Source organism: Punica granatum, chromosome 1 (assembly GCF_007655135.1).
Source record: "Punica granatum isolate Tunisia-2019 chromosome 1, ASM765513v2, whole genome shotgun sequence".
In the NCBI taxonomy this organism is placed as follows: domain Eukaryota; kingdom Viridiplantae; phylum Streptophyta; class Magnoliopsida; order Myrtales; family Lythraceae; genus Punica; species Punica granatum.
The window spans coordinates 43,956,251-43,972,237 of NC_045127.1; the positions used below are offsets into that span (position 1 = coordinate 43,956,251).

Consider the following 15,987-nt stretch of genomic DNA (forward strand, 5'->3'; position numbering starts at 1 on the left):
TAATCTAATCGAGCCGGACTGATTCACTAAATGGTAAAGCTCTCCTAATGTGGATTTTCTTCATTCACACGATTTGAATCAGAGATTTTATTTAAGGTGAGCAAACATTGAATCGCTTGAATCAATCCATTTTAATTAGGAAAAAAAATTTCTAGAGAAAATCATGTTTCGATAAAAAAAACAATTCAGCATATGTATACTTAATCAATTGTAACCAATATGGGTCGGTACTGATTTACGCTTATTTATTTTAAGTTAGATCTCGGATTCGAGTAGTACGAATGGAAAAAATCCATCTTTAACATCATTAGTGGATCGATCCGATTCGAATTAGATATGTTGGAACCTATTAAACTTTTAAATATCAGGATTGAAATAAAAAAATCAATATATATATATATATATAAATAGTTATAGAAATGCTATCGCATTCCCATGGGAGCCTATATTATCAATGCCATCATTATCACTAGAAGAATAGAACGGCAAGTTAGAAGGAATCAGCGCAATGGATGTAGGGACAGGCAGAGGCTTAAACAAACCCGTTGATCTCCGTCCCGTTGCCTGAAGAACGTCCACTGACACGCTCACACGTGTCAGCCGTTAGGTGGATAGTCCAGTCTTGCCTTCTTCCTTATCACATCTTCCTCGCCTCCCGATTAATAATGATACGTTTGGATTAAGAGTAAAAAATTTTATTTTTAATTTTTTAATTTTAATTTAATATGTTATAAAATAAAAATATATATTTTTTAAATAAAAATTTTAATTTTAATTCAACATATTATATAATAAAAATAATATTTTTAAAATTAAATTTAAAATATTATTTTATTTTTTTTATGTTCAAAATTAAAATTAAAATTAAAATTAAAATCATTTTTAACTCTGGAGTCAAATGTATAATAAAAGTCTCATTTTATCGTCTCCTCCCGTCTTCTCCCACCACATTTTCGACGCTTCTTTTCTGAACGCGCTTCCCCCTTTCCTCGAAGCATACGTCCGGGTTTGGAATTCTCCAGAGGTATAATACGTTTCCACTTCTTCTTCTTGCAAATCCATCTCTGAATTGCAGAGTATAATACTTTCCACTTCTTCTTCTTCTTGCATATCCATCTCTGAATTGCAGAGTATAATACGTTCCGCTTCTTCTTCTTGAAAAAAAACGGAAAGAGAGATTTAGGGTTTCGTTCGTCGTTTTCTGTTGATTTTCCGACTAATTTTGGTGAGTTCAGTTTCTCTTTGATTATCGATGCTTTTTGGATGACGATCTAGCAGATCTGCGTGTTAGGTCTGTGGATCTCATCCGATTTGCTTTGTTTTGGCTGCTGATTCTTTGTGCTTGGAAGATGAGGCTTGTTATGGTTCTTTTGTTGACTTTTTAGTGGCTGAGTTGAGATTTGTAGAAGATTAGAGCTTCAGAGGAGATCTGGGGGTTCAGAATCTCCGAATCTCTTTGGGCTTGCTCTATCTATAGCTTTCTGGCTTGTGCTTGCGTGAATAATTATGTTCGCACATGAATTTGGACTTGAAATGTTTCTGCTTTGGTGTGTTTTAATGCCTTGTTTGGATTCTCAAACACCTCATTTTAACTTTAACTTTTAACTCAATACGCTACGCAACAAAAACACACGTTTTCCTAATCAAATTTATAATCACATCTCATTTGTCATTTTTCACAATCAAAATCAAAATCAAAGTTACTTTAACTCTGAATCCAAACGCACCATTAGCTTGCAAGGAAAAGGAATCCTGGAGAAGTCAGTTGCTTGTTTTGAATTTGATTAATTACCTGGAAGAAACTCGATAAACAATTTTAATGTAATCATGTTAGGTCAGGGAAAATAGATTTATGTTTTCTTTGGCCATGGGAAATATTTGGAGGTGCCTGTTACTTTTTATTACGTTAGATAGATACTCCTAAAATCACTTATGTTCTCTTTCATTATTCAGATCATGTACATATATTGCTGGTGTACAAAGTAAAAGAGGAAAGCTAATATCTATCGCCTAATATATGAGTAACTAAAGAGGCTAGCTATAAATATATGATACAAATATCTCCGCTAATCTTGGTAATATAGATTTATCCTGTAATACTAATAAAATGGTATATTTGCGCTTGGTTTATACAAAAACTTACATTATTAGATGATTGAAGTCACTCCCCTTATATTTTCATGTTCGTTCTTTCGATCTTCTTATGTGGGATAACTAATTATCGATTGAAAAATTGTACGTCAGATATTGCATATCTTGACTTATTATAACTTAGGGACTAATTGGTTGCATAAAATGTGCTCTTACTGACCCTTTGGAAGAAGTCGCCTCCAGTATTGTTTGGTTTAGGAAACATCCAAATAGACTGGTACGTTAATTCTGGAAGCGATGAAAGTATCCACCCAATTTGCCCAATGCCCATTGCATTACCAATCAAATTTCAAACAAGAATGAGTTTATCAATTAATTATTTTATAAGAACTACAATCTTAATAAAAAAAATTTCTCATAGTTCCAAAATATCACTTATCATTTATGTAAAATCTCGAAGAATTTAATAACTATTCATTACTTCTCGAATCCCCACCCTTTTTTTCTTCCGAGCAGTTTTTCAATTTCATTTTCTTCACAATGTTTTTGATCCGTAAAAATAACTAGTCTTTTGTTCTTGCAGCGTAATTTTACTATGTGTATATAGATTTTATTTTTGATAAGTTGTGTATATAGATTTTCAAATTGTTCGATTTACTGCAATTATACCAAGCGATGAAGTAAGATTAATTAATGGAAAATTAAATTGCAAAACACCGTGTGCATGCGTGCAGTGCAATGCAGGTTGGAATAATATTATGAGAGACAAAATAACAATTTAATATGAAAATCAGAAACAGCCTTTTTCGGTATTTGCCTTGTCAAATAAATAATAAACAAACAGAGAAAAATGAAGGTTATATATATATATATATATTATTGCAAAGAAAGTTTATGTGTTTAGTACAAATAAATTAAGAACATAATAAAAAGAACCGATAGTCACACAACGAGAATTAAACTTGCAACTGTACCATGTCACTTTTCACAAGATTATGACTTGGTTTGGGAGAACAGTTGCTGATATGAAAATACTTGAATATAATTGCTAATAAATACGAATCAAGTGGTTGAAAAATAACAAATTAAAATTAATACTTGAAATAAAAATTCAACAATTGTTTTGGCTGTCATGGTATCCAAAAGTTAGTGGGCCTTGACTAATCTAATCGAGCCGGATTGATCTATTAAGAGATAAAGGTATCTCAATGTAGATTTTTATTAATTCACACGACTTGAATCAGAGATCTTATTTAAGGGGAGCAAATACTGAACTGTTTGAATCAATTCATTTTAATTAGGAAAAATAAATTTTCTAGAGAAAATCATGTTTCAATAAAAAAAAAACAATTCAACATATGTATACTTAATCAATTGTAACCAATATGGGTCGGTATTGATTTGCGCTTATTTATTTTAAGTTAGATTTCAGATTCGAGTCGTGCGAATGTAAAAAATCCATCTTTAACATCATTAGTGGATCGATCCGATTCGAATTAGATATGTCGAAATATGTTGGACTTTTAAATATCAGGATTTACATTAAAAAAAAATCAATTGCATATATATATATATATATATATATATATATATGAACACTTACAGAAATGCCATTGCATTCCCATGGGAGCCTATATTTATCAATGTCATCATTATCACTAGAAGTATAGAACGGCAAGTTGGAAGGAATCAGCGCAATGGATGTAGGGACAGGCAAAGGCTTAAACAAACCCGTTGATCTCCGTCCCGTTGCCTGAAGAACGTCCACTGACACGCTCACACGTGTCAGCCGTTAGGTGGATAGTCCAGTCTTGCTTTCTTCCTTATCAGATCTTCCTCGCCTACCGATTAATAAAAGTCTCATCTTTATCGTCTCCTTCCGTCTTCTCCCACCACATTTTCAACGCTCCTTTTCTGAACGCGCTTCCCCCTTTCCTCGAAGCATCCGTCCGGGTTTGGAATTCTCCAGAGGTATAATACGTTCCCACTTCTTCTTCTTGCATATCCATCTCTGAATTGCAGAGTATAATACGTTCCGCTTCTTCTTCTTGAAAAAAAACGGAAAGAGAGATTTAGGGTTTCGTTCGTCGTTTTCTGTTGATTTTCCGACTAATTTTGGTGAGTTCAGTTTCTCTTTGATTATCGATGCTTTTTGGATGACGATCTAGCAGATCTACGTGTTAGGTCTGTGGATCTCATCCGATTTGCTTTGTTTTGGCTGTTGATTCTTTGTGCTTGGAAGATGAGGCTTGTTATGGTTCTTTTGTTGACTTTTTAGTGGCTGAGTTGAGATTTGTAGAAGATTAGAGCTTCAGAGGAGATCTGCGGGTTCAGAGTCTCCGAATCTCTTGGGCTTGCTCTATCTATAGCTTTCTGGCTTGTGCTTGCGTGAATAATTATGTTCGCACATGAATTTGGACTTGAAATATTTCTGCTTCGCAGTGTTTTAGCTTGCAAGGAAAAGGAATCCTGGAGAAGTTAGTTGCTTGTTTTGAAATTGATTAATTACCTGGAAGGAAACTCGATAAACAATTTTAATGTATCATGTTAGGTCAGGGAAAATAGATTTATGTTTTCTTTGGCCATGGGAAATTTTTGGAGGTGCCTGTTACTTTTTATTACGTTAGATAGATATTCCTAAAATCACTTATGTTCTCTTCTGTTAAATTTTCCGTTAAATTAACATAATATATATATATATATATATATATATATATTTCCTTGGCTACCTTTTCAAACCAAAGGAAGTGTATTTCGTTTTGTGCGTGTATATTATCAGATGCTATTGATGTACTTACTGGAACTATGTGAAATGGAAGGCATGGTTATCGTTGATTTGTTAAATTATGATGTTTCGTCTGCAGTTTTGGGCGTAGTATCTAACTGTTGTGGCTTTGTTGTTCTGCAGTAAATATAATGAGCCGGCCCCAGGAACCACACCGACCCTTTTTCCCATTTGGAAATCCTTTCAGGATGATGTCACCAAAGGGATCTCAATTATCTCAAGCTCTTCTTGAACTGTTGAACTCTTTTGAGGAAACTTTGGCAGAGAGATTGAGAAAGCTTGAGACCGTGGGTGATGTTCTTAGTTTGGCGTGGATGAAGTCTGCCATGGAGTCGCTTTGTGAAACCCACAAAGAGATTAAGACCCTTATCGCTAGACTTGAGCTTCCTGTTTCCGACTGGGATGAAAAATGGATCGATGTTTATCTTGACATTAGTATTAAGTTGCTTGATATCAGCAATGCGTTTAGCTCGGAGCTATCGCGCATGAACCAAGGCCATCTGTTGCTCCAATGTGCTCTGCATAATTTGGAAGCGAACTCTCCGCAGCAGTTTGTTCGTGCTCGATCTTCCCTTGATGGCTGGAGGAGGCAGATCAGGACAAAGAACCCTCGCCTTCAGAAGTGTTGCAGTTTTCTGGATGGGCTGATGGAGACTCTTAACTTGCCTAAGGTCAAGAACTCTGCCAAAGGAAAGGTTCTGATGCGGGCAATGTATGGAGTTAAGGTGCAGACACTCTTTATATGCAGTGTCTTTGTTGCTGCCTTCTCTGGCTCCTCCAAGAAGTTGTTCGAATCAGATGTTGCTGACACATACTTGTGGGCACAAGATTTCAAGCACCTACGAGGAAATGTAAACCTGAAAATAAGGAAAAAGCTCTCTAGCCAGAGCGGACATCTCGTGAAGGAGCTCGAGGGGGTTGATACCGCAGTCGAGAAACTATATCCACTGACACAGAATGACTTCATCTCGCTGGAGGAAGAATCATTGCGGAGTTCCGTCAAACAACTAGGAATTGAGGCGGACAAACTTTCAGGAGGACTTAATCTTCTCGTTAAGGAAGTAGATGGCTTTTTCCAGATAGTTCTAACTGGGCGCGACGCACTGCTAAGTAGTCTAAGAGCAACCTGTACAGGTACTGACCCAACAGTAGGGAAAAGGGTAGGACAGTCGGTGGTATGAAGTTTGTGTTCAAGCTACAGGCTTTCAGACGCTGGCAAACGTGTTAATCTAGGTATGGTACTCTTTTATGTTTTGATTGTGGAGAATCTTAGTACCGTGTGCTTGTGTGATAATGTGGTATTAAATGTAAGGCAGGTGTTGCACACCTCGATATATAAGGGACTTGTGTTGTATGTTTACTGGTTTTTAATTCTACAGTCTTCTCTATATAGCCTAATAATGTATTGTATTATCTCTGTAATATGGAGGTGGAAAAGGGTATTTTCTAAAATTTGTCTTTGGCCTCTATATATATATATATATACATATATATATAAATATTCTCTCATTGGTTAAGACTTTACTTTACACCTGCTATTGTCCTGTAATTCAGATTCTCCGGCCATGTATCAGCTTCGACTTTATGTTTCCCCGTCTGTGATCTCATTCTAGTATGGGCAAGTTTGTCCATTGAGAACACTTTTTCATGGTTTTATCTTACCTGGTCACAGTTTAGTCAGCATTCTTGTGACCTCGCTAGCCCCAGCGCCAGGAGCAGCTACTTGATCTATGGTGTTGAAAGACACAACGGGATGCAGATGAGAGGGGCAATTGTGGCACTTAGAGGTGGAACAGGGGATACCTTGAAGAAGACATTTTGTCTTTGATGCCTGGGCTGCGTCCGTGCTTTGACAACTCTGAAATTTGACTGGCCCCGTATATGCTTTGTGTAGATGCAAGGTTCATCAGACAAGCTTATAGGTCAGAAAAAGATTAGGATCTTCCTTCATCAGAGAATGAAAGTCGCAAACAAGTTTTTCTCCGATGACCGGCTTGAGCAATGCATAAACCGAAATGTGAATATTAAGGAAACTATCTGTTAGCGGCTGAATTCTACTACTCTTTTTCCGATCATATACTTGCTGGAGTTAAGGACGCTGCCCCCTCTCCGGAAAAAAAAAAAAAAGGACTCGACATCTCTTGTACGTTTAGTAAATCACACATAAATAGGCATTGCATGAGTTGGGGGCAGTTGGAGCTCACGATTTGGCCAAAGTAAATCAGTTTAAGAAGGATTAGATGGTTGATGCCTGACGCATCAAATGAAAATCCATACCGGAAAGATCTCTCAGAAGCATGACATATGCAAATAAACTGAAGATCTTGCATGAGCAAGCAGCAACTACCTCTTAAATACTCTAACCGGTCAAATACTATGCGAGCAAAATACCGACCATACCATATTCTTTTCAAGGTTTTCACAATGAGCTCGGGCATATAAAATGACACCGAAAACACATGACGCAATTAATCTCCAAAGAATTCACTACTAATAGAATGGTTTTTGCCTGCATATCAACTAACTGAAAATCCCTCAAAAGCCTGGTCGAAGTGGAAATGATCCTACATTTTGTAATTGCCAGGAGTCGTAAGATTCCTAATGTGTAAGAAATATAAACTTTACAGAGAAAAACCGGGAAGAGATCGAGCTTGATGTGATCCGCCAACCTGATCACCTAGAAAAACAAATCATAAGTCAGCATGCAAGTCTGAAACCCCATATGATTTCAGCAAATACGGTTTTGCAGCAAGCCCTTCTCTTTACTCATCCCAAAAATGAAAATCACCTCAGAAAAAACCAATTCGACTGCCTAGAAGCAAATGAGTCTCTCGAAAACAATGCTAAAAGGGAGAATGCATCTCCCACAAGAGTTCCAGCTATATCACCACAAGTGGGTCAGGAAAGATGTTCATCTGTTCATTTTGACCAGTTGAGAACATCCATATGTCCCAAATGTAATTGCTCATACCTCCAAGAAATTGACCGAATGCGGTCAATGATGGATCTTGATAAGCAACTGCGTATATGATCTTACAACCTTCACTGATCGACTTATCTCCAATTGATTAAAATCTTATAACAATGCCAGCATGTATAAGAGAAGAAAGGATCTGACCTCTTCCTTGCAGAGTTCATTCTTCTTATGCTATATCATTGGGTGGTAAAATCTTGCATGGTGCTGCCCAACTTAGCACCGTGCTGCTTAATTATCTGGACCACCTGCAGAAGAATGTCTTGTTGTGTAGAATATAACTCATCTTTGCTCTGAAATGGCACCACGGAAAAAAGTCAAGTCAGTTAGTATGTAGAAACAACAGCAAAGTGAGGATGCGGAAATGTAATACAGCCGTGAATGATAAAACCATGTTAAATGTATTGGCATTTTGACAAGAAACATGGAATCTTCAAACATATCAATTTTAAACTTTGAATTTGTTTTTCAGTGACAATGATATACATAAAAGCGTTTATTGATGGGAATAAAAGTTGAATACAATAATTATGCGGTGCATAGACATGTACATGTGACATTATAATCGAGCTGATACAGACAGCATGGAGAGAAATCTATACTGGCTGAACTAATATTTGATTTCATAAAGGAAAATCAATGTCATCTATGAACTGAAGAGAACAGTTACGTGCCAGTGATTGTTAGATGGTACACATAGAGGAGAATGATTACCATGTGCTTAAGATTACATCCAAGAGTCAGCTCCGCGTATAGATTTTCCACCCGTGACAGGAAACAGTAAGGGACCTCCTTCCCCAAGAAAACTTTAGGGTGTACTTTTAGCATGTTCTTAATGTCATTGGTCACCTGGGGAATCTTGTCCAGATCATCACTATGGAGAGGGATTTTCGTTACCATGGCACGCCATTCGGCACGAGACTTATTCACAATAACCTGTGAACATCGCAGATCATGCAAGAAAGCTAATGGTCACTACATCTATTACCGAAGGTCAAGCATACAGAAACACATAAAAAATTTTCTACACCCGCACATAAAGCAGGTCTATATTGAAGGATTTCAAAGGTGGGTGAAGTGAGACAGAGAGTAGACATTTCTCATGGACGAGCAGTGAATCTATTTGCCAGCATGCCAGGACCAATCCGTGAGTCTAATTTACAAGCATGAATAAAGTCAACAACTCACGCAAGCTTTCAAGGATTACTCACCTGACTAGAAAACAGTGAATTAGGAACAATTACTGGAAATTTCTCAGCATTAAGAAGTGATGTTGTGGTGAGCCCCATATCCACAACTTGACCTTCTATAGATCCAGCCTGAGTCAAAACAATATCCAAAGATACCAGTCAGGTTTCTTTTTTATTCTTTTACTACATCCCATGATCAAGGGAGGAAATATGAAGAAATTCTGCACATGCAACGAGATCATGACATTGTTGGCAAACTCCCCATATGCTCAAGGACTTAGGCTAATATTAGCTAAAATCCTTATATAGAAGAAACAGTGAATACACATAGTAGGAGCCAAGAATGGTCAAGTACTCATCTATATAGATGTCTTGCTGTCTTATCAAATTTGTTCGCCAAAGTGTCTCTATTATTTATGTTTTATGCTAGAAATCCTTGGAAGACCAAGTTTACTCTTTGTTGCAGTTTCTCAGTTACTGAGATGTGATTCATTAGCAGCTAGAAATTCTGCACATGCAACAAGATGATGACATTGTTGACAAACTCTCATATGCTCAAGGACTTAGGCTAATATTAGCTAAAATCCTTATATAGAAGAAACAGTGAATGCACATAGTAAGAGCCAAGAACTGTCAAGTACTTATCTATATAGATTACTTGCTGTCTTATCAAATTTGTTAATCAAAGTGTCTTCTAGTATTTATAGAAAAAGAGAAGTTGTTCTGATACTAAACTTGAATATGTGCCAAGTATACTATCATGAATTAGCTGCTAATGAATCATACATCAGTAACTGATTAACTGCATCAAAGAGTAAACTTGGTCTTCCAAGGATTTCTAGCATAAAGCATGAAGACTCAAGCTTAGATTCATTTACAGTAATTGTAGTTCAACAAATATTCATATTCAATGTTGTATTTCCGTGCTCATAAGCTGGTCAATCAACTAAGCTTGGCTCATGAATGACGACCAGCATTCAGATTAAATCATATCGCCTGGTGGACCATATCAACTGAAGAATAGGTAATAGCTTCAACATACTTTTATGGTATCTCCCAGGGAAAATGGCTTTGAAAACTGCATAGATAACCCACTGAGCACATTTCCAAGAACATCTCGGGCAGCAAAAGCAGTAGCCACCCCTGCATCATATCAAACATAAAGCATTTAAATTAAAAGAGAACTAGAAGAAGCATGTTTCCAGTGTTTGGCTTATTGAGGGCTAAGATGGGCGTGAATGACCATCCAGAGGAAAATTAAAGCCATAATCATTAATGACCAAAATATAGCAGGACATAGATAAGGAAATATCTCCCATCCTTTAATATTATATATGAGCAACCGTCATAATTCACAAAAATAAGAAACGACAAACATTTCCAATTGCCAAAGTCATAAACTGATATAGTTAAGCAAGGAAAAAAAAAAGGCTTTTACATTGCATCAAACTAAGCTTTCAGTCTCAAGAAACGATGTAAAAAAGATAGTGTCTGAAATGTGAGCATACCCTGTCTTGAATACTTTCAGCTAAATCCTCAGCACAAACAGGCTAAATTTGAAGGGTAATTACAGCTAAAGTACCTCCTATACCACCCACAGTGATTATTGATTGCACAGCCACCCCACACGCCTCTGCTAAGGCCATGATACCAATTACAAATAGCCCAACAGATGAAAGTTTGTCCAAAGCAAGCAATTTCTCTCGATCAAGCCCAGCTAAGCCCTTCATTGCCAATACACGAGAGAACACATTTGTTTTCCAGCGGTGCAAAAACCATACAAATGAAAGGATAACTGCACCCCTCCATGCTTCTATGATGTACTGCAAAGCTATAGCCTTTGGAGCTACCATAATGGCTCTGCAATTCAAAATAACAACGTATCCACCCACAAGAATAAACATCTTACTAAAGTCACAGAACAAATAAATATGAGACCAAACAAGAAAGTTGGTTTTACTCACATCTGAGAAAATGCTATGAAAGTGAGTAGATATCGAATAGGATCCTCCAGAGCACCCCAAAAACTTTTCTCATATGGAACCTGCTCGCCTATAAAGGTTCCCGGAAACAATGCCGCAGGACCTTGCATCGCATACTTGTGCAACTTCCTCAAAATTGTAGGCATGACAACCCAAGCCAATACAGTAGCGATCATGGTATAGCTAACGGGAAGGATAACATCCTTAAGATAGGGATGGGAATCGAGCACCTGTTGAACATGCGGAGTCAATTCATCAGAAGTTTCTTTAACCTTCTGCCCCGCATAACTCGCGGTATCCACCGTGCCATGCCAAGCATCTCTGAGCTTATCAGCCCAATCAATTCCAATCTGACCACTGTCTCCCTCACCAGGAGCAGCTGAAACTTCACTGTCACTGGGTTTATCTCCCTTGCCACCGAAAAACGACAAGTATCGCCTCGAATTCAAAACAGGGCTCACCGAGACAGGATACAATGCCCTCCTAAATTGTGACTGAGAGAATTTGGCGCTAAATGCATTTGAAGGTTTGTCATTGTAATGCTGGGTGTCAGGAACAGATACAGGGGCCAGTGTCCTGACATGCGTAGATGGAAAACCTCTAATAAGGGTTGGGGATGCGACCGGGCAGAAGACCTGGTTAACAAAAGGATGCGATGTTTCTCGGCAGGCTTCTGCGAGATGCTTGGAACAGGACATGTAAGATCTTCCCGACATCAAGGACGGAAATTTCGAAGAGGGTTTGGCGGATCTACATACGGATTCCAAACAGGAGAACAAAACTCTAGCCATCGGTTCAGTTTAAGAGTGAAAAGACAAGCGAAGGATCTGTCGGAGAGGTTGACTGAACTTCCGGAGCTGTTCCCTTCGGCAAATGAAAATGGAAATGGCTCACGGGATCAGTCGAATATGGTCGATTACTGGTCGAGTCCCTGCCGCTTCATAGCTCATCGGCTGACGCAATAGAGCAGCTCCGTTGCTTGGAGAAGGGGCAAAGGATCACCGAGTAGTTGCGAAGGACGGTCCGTATGTTCTCAACAAAGGAGGAAAGAGCCGACTCATTTCTACAGACAAGGTGGACCCCAACACACACACACACAGACACACTATTCTTCTCCTTGTTTGTTTTACGAGGAAATTATCATTGTCATCCTTCTATTTTTACATTATCACCAATTTAGTCCATCTATTAATTTTGCCACCATTTTAATTCAAATCCTTGCCTTTCGCCTATCAAAATGGTCCTCGATGTCAGTGGAGGTAACGAAACTCTGATGTGGCTGCATATGTGGACCGAACGACGTCAATAAAATTATTTTTTAACTAAAAACATGTGCTTGGTTTGAAACGACATCGTTCTAGGCAAATCAGAGCTTGAGCTACAAACGCCATCGTTTTAGCGAACATAAAGGATGGGTAACAAAGGATGGCTAGGCGCGACTCAAATGCCACCGTTTATCGAGACCACACGTGATGGCTGGGCGAGAAAAGGTGAAGTCGTTCCCCCCTTCTCTGGATCCTGAGCATGGCTGGCGCGAAAATTGCTTGACGAAAACCCCTCATCACCATCTGTAAGTACAAGTTTGTGACATATTTGGTGGAGAGGAGGAAGGAAATGGAATGTCTGTCTGCTATTAACCGGCCTTTGAACAAATCTAGGTCAGTGAAGTGTGCCTTTCCCTTTTCATTGTTCAGCTTATCACCATCTGTAAGTACAAATTCACGGCACAATTCGTGGACAGGAAGAAGGAATCAGAATCTCTGTTTGCTAGAAACCGACCTGTGGACAAATCTAGGTTAGTGAAGTGTCCCTTTCCCTTTTCATTGTTCAGCTTTTTATTGGTGAAATGAATAAAGGAGTTGTGGTCTCGGATTCTTCAATGTGGTGGTGATTAACTGTTTGTTTTCGATTTTGTCTGTGCTATGCTTGTGGTCCCGGATTATTCAATGTGTTGGTGATTAAATGTTTGTTTGCGATTTCGTCTGTGTTGTGCTCGTGGTCCCGGATTCTTCAATGTGGTGCTGATTAATCATTTGTTTGCGATTTTGTATGTGTATGATAGTTGGAATGGTGCAAGATGAGTTTGAGTTCTACACTTTAGTTTTTCATCATGGGGGTGTGCTGCAAACTGAACCCCATGTGGCCTACATTGGGGGAGAAGTTGATGCTTGGAAAATGATGGATATTGACCATGTGTCACTCTCACAGATTAAGTATTTATACGAAGAACATTGGGAGGAAAATCATTTTGAGAACTGTAAGAATTGCTTTTGGTTATTCCCTAAGTCTGATATGAATGATGGCCTAAGATCTTTTAAGAATGACACAGATGTAAGACTTTTGTATGCTACTTTTGGAAATGCAAATCTAACAGAAAGAGAAGTACATTTCTTTTTTGAGCATTGAGTGATATATGAGGCTATAATAGAAGGTGAGGGAAATGATGATGGTGATGATGATGGGGATGGTGGGGAAGATGATAAGAATAATGGTGATGACAAGAATGATGGGGATGATGATAGTGATGATGATAATTATGAAGGGGATGATGGGGATGATAATGCCAACATTGAATCTGAGGTGTATGGTTTGGAGAAGAGTAAAGCAAGTGTTGAGTCCAACAAGGAAGCATGTTCTTGTGGAAAGAAGCCTAAATGGAGGGCCCATAATTAGAAGCCTAAGAATCTACCGGGCCAAAGTTCAAGGGATGATAGTGCAATACTTGTTCAGAGGGCTGATGAGGCGACTGAGGAGGTTCTTGAGCAAGAAGAAGAATACCACACTGAAGAGCTTTAAAGCCTCAAAGGCAGTGAAGATGAGGAGGAAAAGTTGAAGCCTCCTGAGTTTAATGAAGCTGCAACATTTGGTAATGTTCATTTGGAGCCGTACATGTTGTTTCCCAACTTGGATGTGTTCAAGAAGGCTGTGAGGAACTACACTATTGCACAAGGAAGACCAATACAATTTCCAAAAAATGACAAAGTGAGATGCAGGGTCAGGTGCGGTAGCGAGGAATGTGATCGGGAGATATTATGTTCATGGGCAGAAGCTTATGGGTGTTACTAGGTGAAGTATTTTAATCCAAACCATAAATGCAATAGGAAGCTGGTACTCCCTCGAGCGGACATGCAATGGGTTGTAAACAAGCTTGTGGATATCCTAAGACTAACACCGACAATGACTACAGCTGATGCCTATGTCTACATGGTAGCCACATACTAGATTAAAGAAGCAGAAATTAAGCTCTATAGAGCTTTACATATTGCCAAGGAGTTTGTAGAAGGATCATAGAAGGAGCAATACACAAAAATTTGGGATTACTGTGAAGAACTTTGGAGAGGCAATCCGGGTTCTACTTTTCAGCTTGGAGTTGGGAGATCAAATCTTTCATCCCCTACAGGGTTTGGAAAGTTATACATATGCAAAGAGGGGCCTTAAGGGGCTGTAGACCTCTGATACGTCTCGATGGGTGCTTCCTCAAAGGGTATTATGGAGGTCAGCTTCTAGCAGCAGTTACTTAAGATGCAAATCATGCATTTTATGTGATTACATATGCCATAGTAGAACAAGAGACAAATGAGACATTGTCTTTCTTTCTTACACAACTGAGTACAATAATGAAAAAGTTTATCATCTCCAATATCCTTTAATGCGGATTTGTTGACAACGAACGTTGGTTTTCCTTGATCATCAAATACAAATTCTGTAACTTCTTCTTGATCTTCATCTGGATATATATCGAAAACTGGATTGGCTTCATCTTATGACATGTCTTCGATCCTCCAACCCAGTTCGTCTTCATCCGCAACACGATGTTGATTAGCCGTTCTTCGGTGGCATCGTTGATCCAAGAACGAACGCGGCTTTGATACCAACTGACGCAGCGTACACGCGTGTAACCTGTCGTAGACCTGTTGATTCGCGCACGAATACCGGAACTACGACCTTCAACTCCCTATTGATTTTTCGAATACCTAGGTAATTGGCATTCAACTCGAATCGAATCCAAGAATTGGGCAAAGAGCACGAAAGCTCAAACTTTTATTGATAATCCAAAAGACGACTCATTTAGCCATAGGGCTTACAAAGCTTAAATAGGGTTTACAAAACCTCAATCGCACAAAAAGAAATAAACTTTTCTAAAAGTGCGAAAACACTATAATTAACATAAAATTACCTATTTGAGGCCCTAAACAATGGAATTCGCTTAAAATTCAAAATTTCACAGCCATAGGCTGTGAGTTTTGCTCCGGAGGCCGTTTCCAATGAGATAAGGTCGTCAGAACCTATTTCCTTTAGGTACCAATTTTCCAGCTCGTCAGCCGCATCAGTTATGCTAATATTAAATGTAGATAATTTAATTTATTTATCTAAGTTGCCCATGTTTTTGTTTTGCACGAATTAAAGGAGCACTACATGATTTATGCCTGGAAGCTAATCATAGGTTTTGTGTTAAGGACATGGAGGGCCATTGTATGGAAACATTGGCCCAATACAGATTTGAGAAGGAAAGTGTGGGATTGTGCAAAATCTAAGACAATGACAGAGTTTAAAAGGAATTTTGATAAGGTAAAACAAATGAATGTGGCTGCTTGGAATTATTTGAGCAATTTGCCTATTACCTCATGGACAGGGGCGGCATTTACTGCAGAAAGCAAGAACCAATCTTTGCTCAACAACATGTGCGAGCAGTTTAATAGCTCTATTGTGAAGTTTCGAGGCAAGCCCATCCTGACCATGATGGAAGATATAAGGACATATCTCATGTCAAAGATGAATAAAAGCAGGAACCGTGTGGCTAAGTATCAGGGTCCTATCACTCTTGCTGCTCAAAGCAAGCTAGAGCAATGCAAAGTGGCCAGTAATTCATGGCATCCGTTTTGGGCTGGAGATGCAGATGATACAGTGTTCCGGGTTCAACATATTTTTAGTCATGATGAGAAGTATGTGGTGGACTTGAAAGAC

General features: G+C 38.5%; 2 protein-coding genes across 4 annotated transcripts; one reads left to right on the forward strand and one right to left on the reverse strand.

Annotated features, from left to right (window-relative positions):
* Positions 1-895: 895 nt before the first annotated feature.
* Positions 896-6,328, forward strand: LOC116213571 (protein BPS1, chloroplastic-like). Of its 3 annotated transcripts, none has more exons than XM_031548591.1 (2): positions 896-1,024; positions 5,000-6,328. In XM_031548591.1, the coding sequence occupies exon 2, from the start codon at positions 5,008-5,010 to the stop codon at positions 6,055-6,057; it is 1,050 nt and encodes a 349-aa protein (XP_031404451.1). In that variant the 5' UTR covers positions 896-1,024; positions 5,000-5,007; the 3' UTR covers positions 6,058-6,328. The 3 variants fall into 3 exon arrangements, with proteins under 3 accessions (XP_031404451.1, XP_031404442.1, XP_031404457.1); XM_031548582.1 differs by lacking the exon at positions 896-1,024 and adding an exon at positions 3,797-4,062; XM_031548597.1 differs by lacking the exon at positions 896-1,024 and adding an exon at positions 4,069-4,209.
* Positions 6,329-7,207: 879 nt separating this feature from the next.
* On the reverse strand, positions 7,208-12,061 carry LOC116213556 (mechanosensitive ion channel protein 1, mitochondrial). The gene is made up of 7 exons (XM_031548563.1): positions 11,005-12,061; positions 10,623-10,900; positions 10,083-10,183; positions 9,062-9,169; positions 8,565-8,786; positions 7,995-8,143; positions 7,208-7,553 (listed from the first exon to the last, which is right to left on the reverse strand). The coding sequence occupies exons 1-6, from the start codon at positions 11,811-11,813 to the stop codon at positions 8,030-8,032; spliced, it is 1,632 nt and encodes a 543-aa protein (XP_031404423.1). The 5' UTR covers positions 11,814-12,061; the 3' UTR covers positions 7,208-7,553; positions 7,995-8,029.
* Between the last annotated feature and the right edge of the window lie 3,926 nt (positions 12,062-15,987).